The sequence below is a fragment of the Prionailurus viverrinus genome, chromosome B2 (assembly GCF_022837055.1).
Source record: "Prionailurus viverrinus isolate Anna chromosome B2, UM_Priviv_1.0, whole genome shotgun sequence".
Taxonomy (NCBI): domain Eukaryota; kingdom Metazoa; phylum Chordata; class Mammalia; order Carnivora; family Felidae; genus Prionailurus; species Prionailurus viverrinus.
The window spans coordinates 101,538,399-101,559,527 of record NC_062565.1 but is presented as its reverse complement, the minus strand read 5'-3'; the positions used below and the strand labels follow the sequence as shown (position 1 = coordinate 101,559,527).

At 43.3% G+C, this 21,129-nt stretch overlaps 1 protein-coding gene across 2 annotated transcripts in view; it reads left to right on the top strand.

Moving 5' to 3' along the window:
- Positions 1-295: 295 nt before the first annotated feature.
- The window catches only part of LAMA4 (laminin subunit alpha 4), a 150,913-nt gene continuing 130,079 nt past the window's right edge, over positions 296-21,129 (top strand). For both annotated transcript variants that reach the window (XM_047859971.1, XM_047859970.1), the window contains exons 1-2: positions 296-395; positions 688-1,033. In XM_047859971.1, the coding sequence (XP_047715927.1) occupies positions 361-395; positions 688-1,033 (381 nt within the window). In that variant the 5' untranslated portion in view covers positions 296-360. The remainder of the gene's footprint in view (positions 396-687; positions 1,034-21,129) is intronic.

Sequence of the window (21,129 nt, the reverse complement as noted above, 5' to 3'; positions counted from 1 at the left end):
GTGGCCAGCAAGTCTCAATGAAGATAGCTCAAAGACTGCAGCCTTCCATCTTTAGAAAATGAGAAACCTTGCTCCAGAAAGTGGGGGCCCTCCCCCTCTGCCGTCTGACAAGCCGCACCTCTCTGGCTCCTGCCCCTACCCCTGGAATCCCTTTCCCCCCTCACTTGCCTGCAAACTAGGGGGTCACATAAAAGATCTGCATAAATACAGATAAGACACCGAGCACCTTGGCTAAATAAATAAAAGATGTGAGGAAGCGATCACAAAGGCTGAATATTCATGGGGGTCCCTTGGAGGGGCTCCAAACTGAGAGCGCGCGGGGAGGGCAGGCCAGGGAAAGGCCCGAGCTCCGCGTGTGAAATGCCGTTTGGAGTGGGAGGGCCTGGAAGTGGAAGGTAAAAAGGGAGTGGTGAGAATGGATGTGGGGAGGAAGGCAGGGCAGCGCAGCCCGCAGACCCCACCCGCCCGGGACAGGAGGTGGCCGGCGGGGCTCGCCCTAACCCCGTCCGCCTTTTGGTGCTCAGCCTTAAGCTGCCTCCATCTGGACGCCCCTCAGCCAGAGCCTCTGGGGAGAGAGAAAGCGGGAGAGAAAGTGCGAGAGCTAACCGAGGGGGAAGAAGGAAAGAGGAGAGACAAGGGGGGAAGGAGGGCTCCCGCTCACCCTCTCGCTGTGCCTTTTTCACTAAGTTGCGCGTCGGGCCGCCTTGACTGCCCACATCCGGACAAGGCGGGCGCCGAGAAGGTAATGCACGCGAGGCACCGCCGCCCCACGGGGGCACCGACGAGGACGCACAGCCGCCGAGCCCCACGCAGCGCCCTGCTGGATGGCAGCGGAGAGATGGCCGTGAGCTCAGCCTGGCGCCCAGTCCTGAGGCTCTGGCTCCTCTGGGGCGCTGCCTGCGCGGCCGCCGCGGCCGGGGACGACAGCGCTTTTCCTTTTGACATTGAAGGGAGCTCAGCGGTCGGCAGACTGGACCCGCCCGAGGCGAGCGAGCCCCGCGTGGCTCCCGGAAGGCTGCCGCCCGCTGCCGAGGTACGGTGTCCCTGCCCTTGTCACCCCGGCCCGGGGCACCTGAGCCCCGCGGGCTGTGGGTGCCACGCTCCCGTCCGTCTCTCTCCCCCCCGCCCCCACACCTCCTCCCCTCCCCCATCCCTCAGAGTTTCACCTGCACCCGGTTGAGGAGTTTTACTTTGTCAGTGGGATTTGGGCGTCGCGAGTTGTGAGTTGAGGCTTTGGAACCCGGCACTGTTCCAACTAGCAAAAGTGCCATGTGCTCCGTGTACTGGGAGCCGGTCTGCTTGGATTCTCACCTGGAGCTGCCGTGGCACTTCTGCGACTTTCTGCCACTTGTGTGTCCCAGGAGGGTTACTTAAAGTGTGTGCCCTGTCCCCGGCTTCCTGCTCTTCTGAGATGTTGGGACAGTGGGAACAATACCGCGGGGCCAATCTTTTTGTCACAAATCAAGCAGAAGGTCCTCTCCAACAGGGGAGAGGGACTGAGCGGCTGAGGGTGATGGGATACTAAAGAATCTGTTGGGAAACTGCCGAGCAGATGCCTTAAATAGATAGGAGCCATTATGTTCCAGAAGCAAAAAGTTGTGATGGAAATCAAGCCCCATCCCCAAAGTTAAAATGATTGGGATGTGCTACTGGTGATATGTTTATGCAGAGAGCTGCTGTTTGAGTACCTTGCAATAGCTTTTATGTTGAAAGCATAACCAGAAAGTAGAAATTGGGTAAAGGAGGATGAATCCAGAGTAAGTGATTTAAGAGTCCCTTGAGCCAAGACGACAAGGGCATGTCCAGTGCGTGGGAGATGTTAAGTAGGAGGAAAATGAAGTCACCTAAGTTCATGGGAAAGGAAGGAGCAATTGACCTAACACCGCGCGCGCACACGCGCACACACACACACGCGCGCACACATACACACGTGCTACAGCTATGGTTACAGCAACTATAGAACCAAAGCATTTATACAGATTGACATCATTTCTCAACGTTTATTTATTTTTGGGACAGAGAGAGAGCATGAACGGGGGAGGGGCAGAGAGAGAGGGAGACACCGAATCGGAAACAGGCTCCAGGCTCTGAGCCATCAGCCCAGAGCCCGACGCGGGGCTCGAACTCACGGACCGCGAGATCGTGACCTGGCTGAAGTCGGACGCTTAACCGACTGCGCCACCCAGGCGCCCCCAGATTGACATCATTTCTAACAGCACCAAAGTCTGGATTATTGCAACTAATTCTACTAATTGTTAGTATAACTATAGTTATTATTACTACTAAAATAACGTGCATGGAGATGGTCTGTCTCCAGGAGTGAGCCCCACTCACACCCCCCAAAAAAGGAGGGGGGTGTGTGTGTAGGGCCAGAGCATACCAACCTCCCATTGTGGTTCAAAAAATAACCTCTATAGGAAAGAGTAGGGCACAGCTGGCTTCTGCTCAGCTTTGTGCTCCCCAGACCTGGGGAGAAGCCAGGCCAAGAGAGACACCCTGCAACGAGAAGGCATTGCGTCTCCACAGGCTTGGGATTAACCCCTGGGAAGCATTTCCACCTGTTGCTTTGAGCGTGGAAAGTCTCAGAACAAAATGCTTAGGGGCAGAGTTGCCAGATAAAATACAAGACATCGAATTAAATTTGAGTTTCAGATAGCAACAAATAAATGTTTTTGTTTATGTCTCAAATCTTGCATGGGATGTATTTACAGTAAAAATTATTTATTGTTTACCTGAAACTCAAATTTACCTAAACCTTCTATATTTCTGTCCACCAATTTTAAAGAGATGGGCACCCATACCTTTTTGTAACTCTTACCCCACAAAAAGTAAGAAAATAATTATTTGATTTTTAGGGAACCTTAACTCTATTGCTGAGACTCTGAGCAATTTCTTATATACTCATGTGCTCAGTGAAATAATAGGAAGGCAGCACAGCAGAGTGTTTTGGGATTGCAGGCTCCGCAGTCTGATGGTCCCAAGTTCAAATTTCAACTTCCCTCCTCCTTACCTTAGGCAAATTCCAGATGCCCAATTACACAGAAAGAGACTAAGGCTTAAAGAAGTTATTGATGCCTACTTCCTACTTCCTAGAGTTACTGTGATGGAATTAGATAAAATATACAGACAGAATGCTTAACACAGTACCTGATATGGTATTAATGCTGTATATATGCTAAGTCTTGTTATTAATAGTATAAAATATGCAGACGATTGAATTAAAAGAAACCCTTGTTTGGGAATATTTCTCAGAACATTATTTTTATGGTGCTATTTTTCTTAATATTGCTGTATATCTGTTTGTCTATATCTTTCCAACCAGAAAGAATATCCTCTAGTGAGTTAAATGTGTAATACTGTCAGAGTCCAATAGGTTCAGAATGCCAATCCAGGCTTTTGGTTTAGGGAAACAGAAAGAAGCTATTAGTCATTCCAGAAGTGTCAAAGTATATGATGTAGAAAGTGTGGGATTGGAGTAATTACATTCCCACTGCCTAGTTTCACATAATACCTCTAGTTCATTTCTGGTCCCGTGGCAATCCCAATGCCCCACCATTCAGATTTCCCATGTTCTTTATAGTCAGTAAGGAGACCATAAAGCAAATACATTCTGGAAATTTAATAACATGGTGCAACCATTCTACTGACTGGTTCAGGAGATTGTATTTACATCTATAGACGGAGAGAGAAAGAGACCGTGGACATATGTGATACCTTATTTGTAGGAGGTTTGAGATGTAGATGGAGGGATATTCTAAAAATGCATTCATTTTACTTCACTTGGATTTATATGAATGGTTATTCCTCAATTTTCCTTCAAGGGGCGGAAGGAAAATATACTAAGGCAAGCATACAGCAGTGGGAGGGCTTGGCTGATGGCCCTCCAAAGGCTCTCCCAAGCTCTTCCATGGACAGCAAGGCTTGTGCCCTCTCCACCCCTGGGTCCTTGGCACTCAACAGAGGACTCCAGACTCTGGCACACTGGTGCCCAGTGTGAGTTAGGGGTTCAATGACATTAAATACACACTGAATAAAGGGATGAGGAGCACGGGCTGACCAAGAAAGAAAGTCCCTCCTTTCCTTCTCAAACAAGCCCAAGCTTCCCCCAGGATACAGGGTTTGAAAAGAGGAGCACCCATGGGTAACTCAGTGCTAATTTGGTAGGATTTTCCCACCTTCTGCTTTTTCACAAGCAATTTCCCACATTCACCACTGCTGAGTTTATGGCGAAAGCAGTGTTTCTCAGTAGGATGGGCAAAAGGGTGATGGGCTGGTTTCAAAAAAGCATATTCAATGTTCTAATATTTTACATTTAAGAAGAGAAAGTCTTGATTCTATCATATACACTCTAGCAAGTAAAACCAGGCAGAAGCCTTCTTAACCAATATGGATCTGCAAAAGCACTGGAAGGGGTACAGAGATGGGGATAGGAATGGTCCCCAAGAAGAGGGTGTCACAGTGTCCTTGGCCGGAATGACAGTGTTGTCTGTCAAAAAGGAGCAGGAATTAAATAGGATCGAGAACACTAGGTTAGAGGTTGACACTGTGGGAAGAAGCCACCGCACAGAGACTCTAAAGAGTGAAGTCTCCACTGGAAAGGCAAAATGAGAGGTATGGAGGGCAATGGTGCTGTTACTGCCCTTGGTAGATAATTGAGAAATTAAGGGAAATAAATGACAGTGTTGAGCAAACTTCTCTCAGCAAAGAAAACAGGAATTTATCTCCTGGTAACTTGACTGGGCTCTGTTGTTGTTGTTGTTGTTGTTGTTGTTGTTGTTAGCTTCCCTCCAAGAAAATCAGTGGCCCGTGAACCACATGTGCACATGTACCCCACACTGGACAAACTTACTTGCTTTTAAAAAAGCACTATGAACTAGACTAATTCTGAGCAACTTTTCCTCTAGACTCTTTTATTGTGGATACATGATCCTATGCTCCAACATAACTGGTGCCCTGCCACTGAAGGATCGCAGTATGTTTATTAAAAGGCAGCTTAGATCTCTTTCACTGTCTACTTTCCTTCTCCTTATCTTGGGCCCTTACTTTGAAAGAGGCCCTGTTGAATCACGTGAAGACCTCTAGTCACTGGCCTGGGCCATCATTCTATATTGCTGTCCAACAGTGCGTGTAGGTAATGTGAACTCCCACACGCAGTCATTATTTCATTCACTTTATATCATCCAGCAAGTATGTTTGGAGCCTTACTGTATACAGAGCAATGAAGTAGGTGCCAGGAAGGACAGAAGAAGGCAGAGTCACATCCCTCCCCTCAAGGAGTAAGCAATCTAAGAAAGAAAAATGTACATAGCCACCATATAAAGCTGAATGAATTAATGTTCTGTAAAAGTGGCTGGAAGCTAAGGGCCATGGGGGTAATGTGGAAAAAGTATTACTCCAGAGCCAGACCAGTAGGACACAACCAACCTACTCACTAAATACCAAAGAAGGTTCCTGGGAGACATTATTTTAGAAGGACTAAATATAGCGGCAGTAGTAATAATAATAGCATGGCTTATGGCTAATGCTCATTGAGTATTTACTGTGTGTCACACACTAATCTAAGCACTCTCCAAGAGCTATTTTTTTTCACCTTCAACAACTCAATGGAACTTGTATAGTTATTCTCTTACTTTGAAAACAGGGAAACCGAGAGCATTTGCCCAGGCACCTTACCTAGTAAGTGGCACAGCTAGGGTGGAATTTATGAAAGTAATTCAACTATGCAAGAGTACCTAGGAAAAAGTTATTAGGTAAATAGAACTATCTGTAGGCATAAGTTTTAGTCAAAGTTTTAGAAATTTCTTAAAGATCTATAAAATGCCATTCAAAGACTATTTGTGCAATGCTTGCTGGATGAGTAGCATAAGTTGCATACAATGTTAGGATTATCAAAGAATCGAGATAACTTCCCTTTCCTGGCGAGTCTAATAACTACTTTTTAAACTACTCATATAGGAAAGACAGAAATTAATACTTATTGACTTCTACTATGTCCCATGGAACTACATGTATTATCTTTTATAGTAGTCAATAGTGAACATTATACCCATTTTATAGATAAGCAAATTGAGGTTTGGAGATGGTAAGTATTTTGCCCAAGGTTACCAAATACCATTCTTTTTTCCCCAGAATATCACTGGGTCCCCCTGATAGATTTTTTTTTAACTCTAGGGTCTTTTTTGCATCCCATTTTCCTTTTTTAAACATATTCTAGTATGTTTCCTCTGCATGATGCTACAGTTTACATTAGAACCTCCATATTTAGGTTAATAGGTAAAGAATTCAGAACACCACCACCTATAGGAATACATGGCCTATCTTATAGAATGTATTATAAAATTGCTAGAAAATAAAGAATTCCATTTGCTATGGTTCCAGAGTTCTCTGATTTAACCATAAGTTTTTTTTATTGCAGTAAAATATGCATAACATAAAATTTTCCATTTGAATCATTTTTAAGTGGCATTAGGTACATTCACATTGTTCCACAACCGTTACCACCATCCATCTCCAAAATATTTTCATCTTCCCAAACTGAAACTCAATACCCATTAAACAACAACTCCCCAGTACCCCCTTCCCCGGGCCCTGGCAACTGTCAGTCCACTTTCTGTTTCCATGAATATTACTCTGATAGATACTTCATATCAGTGGAACCTACAATATTTGTTCTTTTGTGTCTGGCTTATTTCATTTACCATAATGTCTTCAAGGTTCATCCATGTTTTAGTATGTGTTTAAATTTCATTCCTTTTTGAGGCTGAATAATATCCTAATGTATGTATATATCACATTTTGCTTACCCCTTTATCTATCGATGGACGTTTGAGTTGTTTCTACCTCTTAGCTTCTGTGAATAGTGTTACTGTGTCCATTGGCTTACACATATCTGTTTTGAGTGTGCTTTCAGCAATTTGGGGTAGATATCCAAAAGTGGAATTGCTGATTGTATGGTACAGAAAAAGTTTTAAAACTCGGATTCCTAGAGAGGCCAAGCAAAAACAAAAACAAAAACAAAGAAACTAACGAAAAAAAACTGGGCAGTGAAAGGAATACATCCTGTGAGTGACAGATCCAAAGTGACAGGAGAAGGGTTGCCTCTTCCAGAGGGACACCCACCTCTGTGTTGCCAGGTCTTTTGTTTTTTCAGGAGAAAACAGAGTCCGGATTCTTAAGTAAATTTGCTGACTCATTTTTTTTTTAATACCCTGTGGGAAGTGCGTCTGATGGCCCAATTTAGCCCAAGCGCTGTTTATTTCAGTCTCTGCTCAACCACATTTGAAATTCACCTTTCACCAAGGTACAACATGGGCGTCTAGCCAGACAGATGTGCTGTGAATTCAGCCCCACTACTTTCTAGCTGTTTGACTTTGAACAAATTAGTTCATCCTTCAGAGGCTCAGTTTGTTTGATTGTAGAATGAACAGAAAAGTATTTGCCTTGCAAGATTATTGTGAAATAATGTCTAGGAGCTGCCTAACAAAGTCTGCCTTTAGTTCCCTCTCTTCTGTACCTCCCTTCTCTCCCTTTCTCTTCCACTGTTTTTATCTACTGCAAGTTAAGACTTATTTTACCGGTTTAATTTTTTTCTAAATTTTTATTTATTCTGTAAATTTGGTTATTTCCAACTTTTCCATACAAATGTACCGATCAGGCAACAGTGGAGGAGACGGAGACTGGACTTTAATTTTTATAATCACTGTATCCCTAATGGTTCTTTAAACATAGCCTTTCCCCAGTTGGATGATCTGATCAGTGAAGAGAAATGAATGAATTTTTCTAAATTCCGGAAAAGTTAAACAAAAATACCAACATCTTTGATATGAAAAGGACCATAACTTTTTTTTTTCTTTCACAATTAAATTCTCAAATCTGACTTTTTGCTAATTTTTTGAAATAGGTAACGTCAAAAACACTTCTCTCCTTTTGGGCTTTTCCTCACTCAGAGTAACCATATAAATATAATGATGGCCAGACATAATTTTGAGACATTTGATTGATTAGAAACCATTAAAACCAGATTACCAGTACATCTTCGAGTTCCACACGTTGGTATTTCCAAACAGTTATTTATTTATTTTCTAAAACCAGGAAGCCTGCTGGTTCACTGAGATGTGGTGACCACATAGAAGAATATTTAAATATCTACTCCAGTATTTGCCAAAGAGCAGCATTCTTTTTCCAACTGTTTTCTTTTTTGCTCCTAGTGTGGTAAAGTTAAATTCTGGGAAATGGTTTACTGAAGGGAAGCTTAGCCACAGATGTTTGTAATTCCAACTTAAGTTTCCCATCAAAGTCTTAATGAAATTCAGCTGCCAGCAGTTAGGGTCTGAATCTGAGTCTTTTTATCATGAGAAACTTGGGGAAAACAGCATTCCGAGGCTGAATGGTAGTGGGAAAATGTCCATATTCAAGCTCAGATCCCCTGCATAAAGAAAAAAAAATACAGAAACAAGTACTGTTTAAAAAAAAAAAAGACGAGAGAGGGGTGGTCTGACATACTTTGGGCAATATGCAATATGACCTTCTTTTCACTTCCAGCACTTTCCTGGTTTGTACGTTGCGTTTTGGAAGAAGCGAGACATCTAGTGTTTACCTAAATGGGGTGAAATATCTACATTTATGACTCCATGAGAACTGATGAGTTGGAGAAATCCCATACCACCAACAGCTGCGTGCGCGCACGTCTCTTGCAGACTAGACCAGTAATCCATGCTGTGCATACTACCGCTAAAGGGACCCTTGAGCACAGTGCAGACTTTGTGCATTCATATTTATTTTGAAATCATGCCCTCCATTAGATGAAGTGGCACGATTACTTCAAAGGAAATGAGGGAGTCTGAAGATCAGAGATGTCTTCACTAAAACGCGCCTCAGAGGTGACTGTTCCGTGCAATCATGTTGTCTGTTTACAGAGTAAATTGCAACATAGCACACTGCACTACACAGCTCTGTAAAGCCAAGTGTCAGCCCAAAGGAATGTATAATATAGACACCAGCAGAAGGCAAGAAAATGTTTAGTGGGCCCCATACGTTGGGATGCTAGGGCTGTAGACCCATCTAGTATTACAGCAAGAACCAGAGCACAAATTCGGGATCTGGGGCTTAAAATTGGGGCTGGCCTCTCCTTCCACAGGAGAGTTATTTTACAATGCCTTTCAAGTTTCACTGGCCAGGCAACAGTGTGTTTCCCCCTTGAGGAACAGTGATACAATTTAACAAGCGAAGAGTGACCTAAAAGTAACCTCTCTACCTGCGGATACGCCTGTGAGTCCCGAGAGCAGGAGAGTGATTCTGTCGTCTGTGATTCTGTCAACCCCCAGGTCACAGGTGAGGTGCTAAATGCGTGTTATTTGGAGACCGAACAGTGTCTGAATGCCTGGCGATGAGCCAGTGTTTGTGGTGCATGAATAAATTGCCTCATTCTGTATTGTTCCCTTGGAATTGTTGTGTGTCATACTCACTGAAATTCCATCTATAAGGAACCAGCCCTGAAGCCCCTATTGCAGCACAGAATTCGGCGTAAAGGAGACGTGTTTGAATGCAGAGGCGGTGGGTGGTTATTATTGGATGTATGACTCTATTATATCTTGCGGTGTGAACCGTAAAATCAAAGGGATCATAGAATGTTAGATCTAGAAAGAGAGTTTAGAGATTCAACCTTCTCATTTTGTAGATAGGGAAACTGAGCCTCGGGGTGGGAGATGGTTAAGGTGCTTCACTCAAAGACACAAAGCTCATTCATTACCAGCAGTGCCAAAAACTGTGTCTTCTGACTTCCAGCCTTATACTCTTTCAAGCTATTTCTATGGGCTATCTATCTATCTATATATAATTTTTCTCTTAAAGATATATATCTTTAAGGGAAAAGTTGCTTGCTTCTAACGTACTGTTATTCACTTTGCTCTTTATTGCTTCTATTTATTCTTGAGTTGAACAATCAGTAAGAGAGGCTCACGGAATTCAGCAGAGTGGGACAAGCACTGGAATGTGACTTTGGAACCAACTCTTCCGGTTCTTGGCCACGCCCCTAACAACCCGATCACCTTTACCAGTTAAAGGAACCTGGGCACGTCCCTTCCCCTCCTGGGCCCTCGATTTCTACAGTTTAAAAAGAAGAAAACAAAATGAGCAAACAAAAACAAGGTTACTTCTAGCAACGGAGCTCTGTGATTATCTAACGAATAGATAACAGTTTAAGCTACTTGAAGGGAAGCTGGCTTAAGGAAGAGAATCACTCAGCATCGCAGCGGCCACCCCGGTTAGAACCCCAAGACTGAGGAGCCTAGAGCCCAAAGGAAACACAGGGACCGATCTGGTGGGGTGGGGGTGGGAGGTGGGGGCGTTAATGGGCCCTTCTCCCTGCTTCTTGGTGAGGGTGGTTGCAGGACAGAGCACTGGCCCAGCCTTAGACATGAGCCTTTCCAAGGTGACCACCAAGGAGGCTTCCCACACAGCTTCAGTTGCGGACACCTAAGTGTGTCCATGAAAGTCACTCTCCCACACCTGGGCTCCAGAGTGCTGCCACCTGCCCTATCCAGACCCTTCACAGTGACTGTAAATGTGAAGCTCCACACAGAGACACGGGAGGGATGACGTTAGAGGAAGTGAGGGACACAGAGAACTACTGAGGGGAGGCTCATGTCCTTGCATCTCGTAATAGTGAAAGGCACATAACAGGCTCTAGAAAGGAGAATGTATTTACACTCAGTGCAAAAGGAAGGGAAAGCCAGTGACAGATTATTGATTCATCACAAACGTCAACTGAGGGGTGCCTAGGTGGCTCAGGTGGTTGAGCGTTCAGCTCTTGGTTTTGGCTCAGGTCATGATCTCATGATTCATGAGTTCAAGCCCCGCGTTGGGTTCCCACACTAACAGTGCTGAGCCTGCTTGCGATCCTCTCCTTCTCTCTCTGCCCCTCTCCCATTCAAATGCACGCGGGCTCTCTCTCTCTCTCTCTCTCTCTCTCTCTCTCAAAAATAAATAAATCAACCTAAAAAAAAAATCAACCGAAATAACAGCATTACAGTATGCACAGTCTAGCCATCAACTGAGACTTCATGTTAAGGTAAAGAGGAAGCCTAATTTGATAACCTGCCCTAGATTGGGCAGGACACAGCACCCCCGGCCTAGAAACGGTACCCCTGGAGACTCTGTGTCCTTGAGAGTAAGGGAGGCGAGGCAGGGGAAGAATTTACTTGTGGCACTGCTTGAAAATAGGGTGTTGCTCATGCCTTTCAGGAAATAGTGGAATCGTAATGTTTCTCTTGTGAATAAGGGATGCTTTCTAATTCAGGATCATGTGTCTCCCGGGAGTGAGAAGTGTGGTCTTTGTGCTAGGCTAGAAAGATAACGTGAAGAGATAGGGAAGAGCTACGTCCACAAGATGAGAATTGCCGTGGCTCCTTCTCAAGCTGGAATTTCTCTAGACGGATTGAGATCTGTAGGAAAGTGCTCGTGAGTCAGGGTCTGTGCCTCTCGTGCATCAGAGGGGGCATCTGCATCTTGCTGGCAGACTCTAAATCTCCTCGATGCAGCCCCAGCCCTGAGAGGGGCTGTTTTAGAACAGCCTTGAACGTCAGCTCTCCTCGAACCCCTTTGAGACACCTAGTTGACTGATTTCAAAGATCCTTTTAGCTTTAACTCCTAAGCATGTGATTAGCACTTGCTGTGTCCCAGGCATTGTTTTAGGCACTTTGCGTTATTAATCCATTTATTCCTCATAACATAGTGAGGAAGGCACTACCATTAATACCATTGTACAGATGGGGAGACTGAGTCACATAAAAAAGCTGAGTAACTTATCCAAGATCACACCTTAGAATCTGGCTCCAAGCTTGTAATCTTTATCCTATAAGGATCCTTTAACATCTGTGTTTCTAAATCTCACAGTGCCTTACGGTAGCTCAACTAACAGGGATCCCCAGTATCCTCCAGGAATGCCAGAAAGGTCATAGTAGTTGACAAGTCTATAAAGAATATTCTAATTACTGGTATGTTTATATTTTTGCTTTTTTTTTTTTTAAATTTAGAGCATAAACTGACCTTATCATCTCAGTAACAATGAAAGGTTCTTCTTTGGACGTAATAGGAATAAAAATTGACGTAATTTCTGAAAGTGTATATTTTCGCGTGTCTCCAGCTATGCTAAGCATTAATCATCTCAGTAGGCTCCTGAGTTTACTTTGTGGATCTATGACTTAAAAGAACTTGAGAGAAGGATAAAGAGAGAAACCAAAATGTGGTAAAAGTGGGTCCTTAGGGAAAATGGTTAGAAAAGGGCTAGAAGTCCAAGATCAGGGAGACTTCAGGCTTAGTTTATGGTGAGTGCTCTCTTCCTGGCTTGTAAATAGTCATCATTTCTCTGGGTCCTCACCTGTCCTTTATTCCATGCATGTGCAGAGAGAGAAAGGACTCTCTAGTGTCTCTTCCTCTTGTATAAAGACACCGGTTCTATCAAGCTTTACCCTTATGACCTTGCTTAACCGTTATTACCTCCTTATAGGCCCTGTCTCCAAATACAGTCAGTCACATTGGGTATTAGAGCTTCAACGTAGGAATTTGTGAGACACATAGGAACCATAACACCTACCCAGTGAAGTATGTTAAGCAATAATTCACTTTTATTTTTTAATGTTTATTTATGTATTTATTTTTTGAGAGAGAGAGAGAGTGAGAGAGCATGCACAAGTGGGGCAGGGGCAGAGAGAGAGAGGGAGAGAGAGAGAAATCCCAACCAGGCTCCTCACTGTCAGCACGGAGCCCAACGCAGGGCTCAAACTCACGAACCGTGAGATCGTGACCTGAGCCAAAGTCAGATGCTTAACCAACTGAGCCACCCAGGCGCCCCTGAGTTAAATCTTTAAGACTGAGGGAAATTCAAGGTGAAGGGACAGGATAAGGAAAGACAAAAGACAGAGGGTTTCTTCTAGAAAGAGATACAGTCTCAGCTGGTGAGACTAGACAACCAGGAGTCACTGAAGATTTCTGAGAAGAGAAGAAACTCAATGAGAGTTGTGCTTCCAGATCAACATTAATCTGGAAACAGGCTACTAGATGCATTGGGCAGGAAGCAGCAGAGAGCCTGGATCAGAATCACCAATGTTGGGGCACCTGGGTGGCTCAGTCAGTTGAGTGCCCAACTCTTGATTTCACCTCAGGTCATGATCTCACAGTTTATGAGTTCGAGCCCTGCATTGAGCTCTCTTTGCTGTCAACACAGAGCCTGCCTTAGATCCTCTGTCCCCCACCCCCACCCCCGCCCTCTGCTCCTTCCCCATTCTCTCTCTCTCTCTCTCTCTTTCAAAAATAAACACAAAAAAAAAAAAAAAAAAAAAAAAAGAATGACCTATGTCATGCATTGGTAATTATCCAGGAGAGAGTAAGAAGGGCCTGGAAGCAAATGGTGGCTGTAGTCTGGAAAGGAGGGAAAAAGATGCTGTGGTCATTGCAGAGACTCTATTAAGACAACTTGTTGTATGTTTGGAGAGCAAGGGTGAGGGGTAGATTTGTCAAAGGCGCTGCTGATGTTGATGTTTGTAGAAACATATTACATCATGGGGAAAAATCTCTTTGGAGACTTTTTAACACAAGACCTACTAAATCAGTGACTTCCAAGCTGAAGCCTTACAGAAATGCCTTGGCTATAATTTGGGGTGAGGGAGGCTGAGCAGCAGGAAGTTGGGGCTTTGCTTCCTTCAACCAGAACATCTTCTTGCTTTTTTTTTTTTTTAATCTGTTTTGTAGATGAATTCCACATGCTATTTCACTGGGGGGCGGGGGGCAGGGGCGGGGGGAAGGAGATCTCTACTCTAAAATGTTTGAGTAACATTTGAGTAAACCGTTATGCTGGGAGCTCCCACGTTGATATTCTAAATCATGACCGGTCTCCAGAATGGTACCCCAAATGTCGTCCAAATCAGTGTCTCCTAGGCGGTTTCCCAGCGGTGCACACACCTGCTGATTTGCACAGAGCCTCTGACGTTCCGAGCACCTCTGCAGCTGTGCCAAACATGAGCTAGAAACCTCTAAACAATTGGTGCTCTCCTGAGAGATATTTTTATGCTTCCTCTTCCTTGTTTGATGATATTTTTGGCCCTTTCCTAGGGTATAAGGAAATTCCAGTTTTGTCTCAGTTATTACCTGGGGCTACTCAGGACACCTAACAAAGGAGTTTTGGAAAGAGGATAGGGTGGTAGGGAGCAGACCAGATAACTGGTGTCCTTGATCCTCAGAGGAACAGTCAGATGTTTGCTTGGTTTTTATTTTTTAATCCAATTATTCCGTTGCCATAAACATCATCTTATTCCAACACTTATCCAAAGCCTCATCTTGTTCTAAACTACAGCTTCTCACCCGCACTCTGAGCTAAAAAGATGGTTCTTGATCTTATTCTTCCCTCCCTCAATGCAGCATTGTACTGGTCTGTGGTCCTTTACCCCCAAAGGCGAAAATGCTTCCACATAAATGTTACGTCTATGAAAAGGGAGAAAATAAATATTACAAACTGTAACTTATCTTTACTTTTTCACTTGAATAAGAACAGTGACACCTTAAGCATTTCACAGTGTCATCAAGGCAATTTTCACTTTGCTTTATTTTGCTTTGTGATGTATATGCAGAACACCGAGGGAGAACCCATCTTCCAACGAATTAGGAAAGCTTTCTACATCTTGAAAGATAAGCGATTGATATTAGGGGCACCTGGCTGGCCCGAAGAAGCACGTGACTCTTCATCTCGCAGTCGTGAGTTTGAGCCTCACACTGGGCGTAGAAATTACTAAGAAAAATAAACATCAAAAAAAAAAAAAAGCTACTGACATTGGACAAGCGTTATTCATAGCTGCCAGATATTGGAATCTCCAATGGCTACTAACTCAGTTGGAAAATAATGTGAATACTTACAAAGCTTCCATGGTCTTCTAGATGTATTCCTGCCTCTTTCCACCTTTATTCCTGGCAACCACCTTATGAAACAGGCAGGCCACGGGTTATTAATCTAATGGATGGGAACATGGAGATGTCAGACGATTTTCCCACAGTCTTGTAGCATGTGGCCTTATTGCGACCGCAAGAAATTTTACAGAATTATAGACTGTTTAGATGGGAAGAGGAATCACTCAGCCACTAATGTCATTGAAAGAGAAGGAAATGAGCCAAAAGTTTAGTCACTTCCTCAAGGTCCCGCAGCAGGTTTCTAGAGCTGGGGCCAGAAACCAAGTTTCCTGGCTCTTGGAGCAGTCCCCTCGCCCCGCATCACAGCATGAATACCATCACCGGCACAAGTAAGAAGGGTGAAGAACAGCTGAAGCCCTGTGTGTCGAGACATTAAACAAGCTGCATCAGACAAAAGCACATCCATGGGACTTTCGTGTTAATGACTTATGCCACCACCTATGCCTTAGTCCTGAGTAATTTAGGTACAGAAATACTGGAAATTCTCTTAGCCTTTGCGTCATTATATGCATCCCAATTTTGAATTGAATTTATAACCACATCATTCATAACCTTTCTTTTATTTCAGAGATATTTGCCTTGGCCCCCTATGGCTATTGACCCCTTAAATTATGCTTTCAGCACCAATACTTAGAAAGAAGACTTCCGAGTTGCAATAAGATTCCAGAATTTCCGGCTACAGTTTTCTGATGGTCCTAAAAAATAAACAACACATCCTGGATCTTAAAAAGAAGACAGAAAAAAAAAAATCGATTTCAAAACTGAACAATAAGGCTTTTGTTTTAAAGCAATTTTAGAGCTAATTTGAAAAATTCCCAGGCCACATCGCGTCTGCCACTCCCCCTGCACACGAGCATCATTCAGGTTTCCACGCGACTTTAACAAATTCCCCGACCATGCAGCAAAACAACTGTAACATGAGAAATTAATGAGGAAAGTGAAATGTAGGAGAGCACCAAAGCCGTCTACTCTGGCAGACACATCCCACCGTGACCTTCCCACCCTGCTTTGTGGCAGTTCCGGGTTTCAGCTACTTTACTTTCATTAGTACCCGTGTCGCGAATAAAATCTGCCCCGTCCCAGCAGAACTATAGTTGGTGAAATCCAGGGACTGTGCCATGAGAGGCATCTGCTCAGACGTGTCCTGAATCCGATAACGACAGTCCCAGGGGGTTGCTGACCTTTGTGGTCCGCAAGGTAGGAAGGTCTGTGGGAGGCAGAATAGCTCTTAACTGCTGCCCAGTCAGTGGTTTGTTTTCTAAATGGCAGGTACCGTCCTCCCTTGTCCTCCCCCCTGGTGCTCCCCCCCTGGATGTGAGGAGGATCCTCAGCATGGTGACAGTAATACTGTATTTAAGGTGATAAAGTATCTTCGTAAGGTCAGAGTAATAATCTTTATGAGGGAAGTATAATGTTCTTTGTTTGGTGCTTAAAATCTCTTGGTTTTGTTAAAGGACTGGATTCTTCCTACTCTCAGAGAGGATTTGTGATTATTTTGGCAGATGCACCACATTTTTCCTGTGACCCATGTTTCTGGACCTGCAATATATCAAAATGTTCGGTGGAAATCAGCATGGAGTTGTTTTCTGTTTCTTTCCTGTAGACCATCTCTGTCTGCTCTTCCATTTTAATTATTTTGAAAGCTAACAAGTGTGGGACCCTTTTTTAGTTTTAAGACGTATCTTCATCTCAGATTATCTAAACTGTCTTGATTTTCCTTTGATTACAATCTCTCTCCTTTTTTAATCTGCTAACATAAGCTCATATTCAACTAGAAAATGTGCTTTCTCCTCAAAGTCATGAGTCAGCATGGATTTCCTTCAAGCTTAGTTCAAATCATCTGAACTAAGAAATTTACAAACTTCAAAAAGGAAAAAAAAAACTGAAATAGTAGTTGAAGTTTTAAATGAGAACAGTTTTCTGCTCTATTTCAGCTGCTCAGAGACCGGGCTGTTGACAATAGAGTATTGAAAACCAAGTGTACCAGGTTTTTGCTATAATTCTTGGTGGGTTCTAAGTAAATTAAGTCAATCTAATAGCTACTCAGAGGGCCAGAAAACCAAGCATTTCTACCACCGTTCTTTTGTTCCCCTCACTTTGGGAAAATTTCACTAGACAGCAAAATGAAAAAAGGATAAAATAAAAAAGATCCTCTTTTTATAATTGAATGACATTCTCTCCATGCATCAATTATAACTTGGAAGTTATTGCCACTTCCAAAATTCCTACATTCCTCTCCACATGAAAGTCACTCGTGGAGTTCTGAGGACCACAAAGAATTATTGAGGCTTCTAGGCATACTTAACACTTACTTCAGGGTTTAGGGGATGCCTCTAATATTATCTACAATGTTTGAACAGAGAGAGTCGTATCTCTGTGTGAGTATAGTATAAGCAAGAAGGTTACGGAAGATGTCACATGAGTTTAATGGTGATATTAAACCAATCTTTCCAAAGAAGATCCCAGAAAGTAGAAAAATAGTAGGTCCAACTTATAGATTGAAGTGGATTATTGAAGTATATTGAAGTAGATTACCAGGAATGAAGAATGCCTGCTTTGAGAAAACAAAACAAAACAAGCAAACAAACAAAACCAGAAGGAATAAAAGTTTGAGCCTTTGTACCTTATGGGGAGTGACTAAAAATTGACCTATGCTTTCCAGCATTTCAGCTCCAGCTTTCCTCAAAACAAACAAACAAACAAACAAACAAAACAACAACAAAAAAACCTTGACACAATGGTCACCTCCTCTGAAGTATGCCCCCCCCCCGCCCACTCCCAAGGTAAAAATCATCTTTCCTGCGACGCCTGGGTGGCTCAGTCAGTTAAGAGTCCGATTATTGGTTTCAGCTCAAGTCATGATCTCAGAGTTCCTGGGATCAAGCCCCATGTTGGGCTACTTGGGATTCTCTCTCTCTCTCTCTTTCTCTCTCTCTCTGTCTCAAAATAAATAAATAAACTTTTAAAAAAGTAATCTTTCCTTCTTCAGTCTCTCAGCATTTCTCTGTACCTCTCCTGTTACACTATGATCTTAGTACGTTCTACCCTACCTTTATGGCAAGTTACACAGGCCATCAGTGTCCGTGATTCATCTTCTGATTCCCTGAATTGCCTTGCCAAGTGCCTTCAATATGAAGTGCTCAAAAAAGGTAATAATTTATGCATCTCTCACTTATTCGTCAAATGCCTGCTTTGTGCTACACTCTAAACTAGGTCTCAGGTGAACGGTGGTACATAAAACAAAAAGAAAGACTAAATGACCAAGTAAATACCAAGTACTGAAAGCCAAAGCAGTGCTGGGTTTTTTGTTTGCGGCATATGTACATTCTGACATAACTCTGTAATTCTGGTGGCCCTATCAGCATTCCACTTGACATCAATGGTGAGCCATGGCGTCCCTACACTATGCATTCCAGGCGCTCTGCACTGCGGGTGAAAATGCCTTTTAAGCTAAAAGCTTTGTCTTTCCCACTGTATATGGAAAAATTGACGATGCAGTTTCATAGAGAAGGTCTAGCTAAGAAATGTTTATATTGGAACAAGCCCCATCTCCAAATCTGGGTTTGTTGCTGAATGGTATTTTGTTTCCTTGGATCAGGGAAGGGGTCTGGAAACATCTGTAACTCAAGTATTGTTTTAAAATCAGCACAACTTTCCCCCCTCAAATGACAGATAACAGAGTTACTTTAAATCAAACACCCTCAGCCTTCCCCATCCATTTCCTTTCACAAATGTGTATTATTTTGTTGTCAGTGAAGTAGCTGTGCACAGAATAGATTTGTAGCATTCTGCACGCTGGCAGCTACTTTGTCCTCATTTTCCTTCCACGCTAGTTTGTATCTTTTCACTGGTGTGAGTATGCTCTACCCCAGTAACTATCATGATTACGGTAGTTATTCGGGGGCAAATTTTAAAAGCTACAGATACCATCAGATGGTAAAGTGATTCTGAAACTATCCTCAGAATCTTTACTAAAAAGAAAGGTACAGGTTATTTGTGCCATTTATAAATGTAAACCGGAACGAAGTAAAGTTTGAAATTAAGCAGCATTTTACCAAAATGACACAATTAAATTTTTAGGGGAGGGAAGCTAGGGACAAAAAAAAATCATAGGAAATAGCCCCAAAGGATAGGAAAAGGATGGCAATTCTGCACCAATTTTGAATATCATTCGTGTTCTAAAAAGAACTGAAGTAGGGGCGCCTGGGTGGCGCAGTCGGTTAAGCGTCCGACTTCAGCCAGGTCACGATCCCGCGGTCCGGGAGTTCGAGCCCCACGTCAGGCTCTGGGCTGATGGCTCGGAGCCTGGAGCCTGTTTCCGATTCTGTGTCTCCCTCTCTCTCTGCCCCTCCCCCGTTCATGCTCTGTCTCTCTCTCTGTCGGAAACATAAATAAACGTTGAAAAAAAAAATTTAAAAAAAAAAATAAAAAGAACTGAAGTAGCTTATGGACAGTTCATGATATAGTTAAAATTTTGTTCACATAGATTTACCATTTATTGGAAAAGTTTCTTTCTTTCTTTCTCTTTCTTTCTTTCTTTCTTTCTTTCTTTCTTTTCTTAATTAGCTTCCCACATTGTGGAGCTAAATGTGCAGGATGGTAACTCTTTCCCCATACTTTCTGAAAGCACTTGGTGTTTGATATATTTGTTTATTTACGAACTGTTTGAAAATGGCCCTGTCATCAGAGTCCCTAAACAGACTCTGATCTTGCCCTGAAAATTCATTCTTCTGAGACTTTTGGGCACTTGACACAGAGCAGAGACGTAAAATGTTTGCTTAATAAGTTCTACTGCTCACATTTTACAAATAAGAACACTTGGGGGTTGAGTCTCATTGTCGTTTGCCTCATAAAATTTGCCTCATAAGACATATCAATGGCAGGGTGCAGGGTTCAACAAACAATTCTAAATTTTGAGCCAATCACAAGCCCCTCTGTGGGATCTAGCCTCCTTCTGTGTTGCTGGTTTCATGGCTCGGTCAAAATTAGAGTGATGGTATTTTATTAGTACAATTTATGGGTCATAGTCTTCCTGTTAGTTGGGGCCGGACATGTCAAGCTGCCTGCCATACATTCTGCCTAACCAGACATCTGCTTCTGATTCATAAGGGGAAACACCTGCTGATGTATACGACACAGAGGGGCATCCTTTCCCAAGGCCCGTTGTCAGATCCCTCACATGGAACAAGGGAGGTGTCAGGGACACAGCCGGATGTCATACAACCAGCTTCTAGCAAGGGTTGACTTCCCTAATGAGGAATCTACGTTATTTGCTTTGCAGTCCATTTCTATCTGCACTACCCAGAAAGTGTTACACATTGAAACTCCAGCTGTAACTTATTATATTTAAATTAATAATAATTGGCATATGCCAAATCAAGTAATTACAGAGGGCTGACAGGCAATGTTTCCTATCTTGAGTGCACCCTACATTCAAAGGCAACCTGAAAAAGGCTTAAAAGTGTTCTCTCTCATCACCTTCCCCCACTGTCCATCCCACCCCCACCCTCACGCCTTCACCCGTCCTGCCTGGGGAGTGGTGTTAAGACCTTTTGATGATGTTGGCAATTACCTGTGAAATAGGAAGATGGTACTAGCAGTATAACTTTAGTAAAATTCTCGTCAAATCTGATAACCATGGGCAGAGTTGATTTTTTTCTAAATGCTTATTTATGTATTTGGGGGGGGGGAGAAAAGGAGAGAGAGAGAGAGAGAGAGAGAGAGAGAATGAGCAGGGGAGGGACAGGGAGAGGGAGAGAGAGAATCCTAAGCAGGCTCAGCACTGTTAGCATAGAGCTCAATGTGGGGCTCCATCCCACGAACCATGAGATCATGACCTGAGCCGAAATCAAGAGTCTGACACTCAACTGACCTGGCCACCCAGGTGCCCAGAGCAGAGCTGAGTTTTATCCCAGATATATACCTGTGGAAGGCAGAGGAGGACAGTGTGGGCCTGTCTGCAGCCCCAGAAGAGATGTGAGTTTCCACAATACCCTTGCAATTCTCAACGTCATTCTCTGCATCATCATCAAGAAGCGTGGCTTAGTGTTTCCGATTCTGTGTCTCCCTCTCTCTCTGCCCCTCCCCCGTTCATGCTCTGTCTCTCTCTGTCTCAAAAATAAATAAATGTTAAAAAAAAAAATTAAAAAAAAAAAAAAGAAGCGTGGCTTAGTG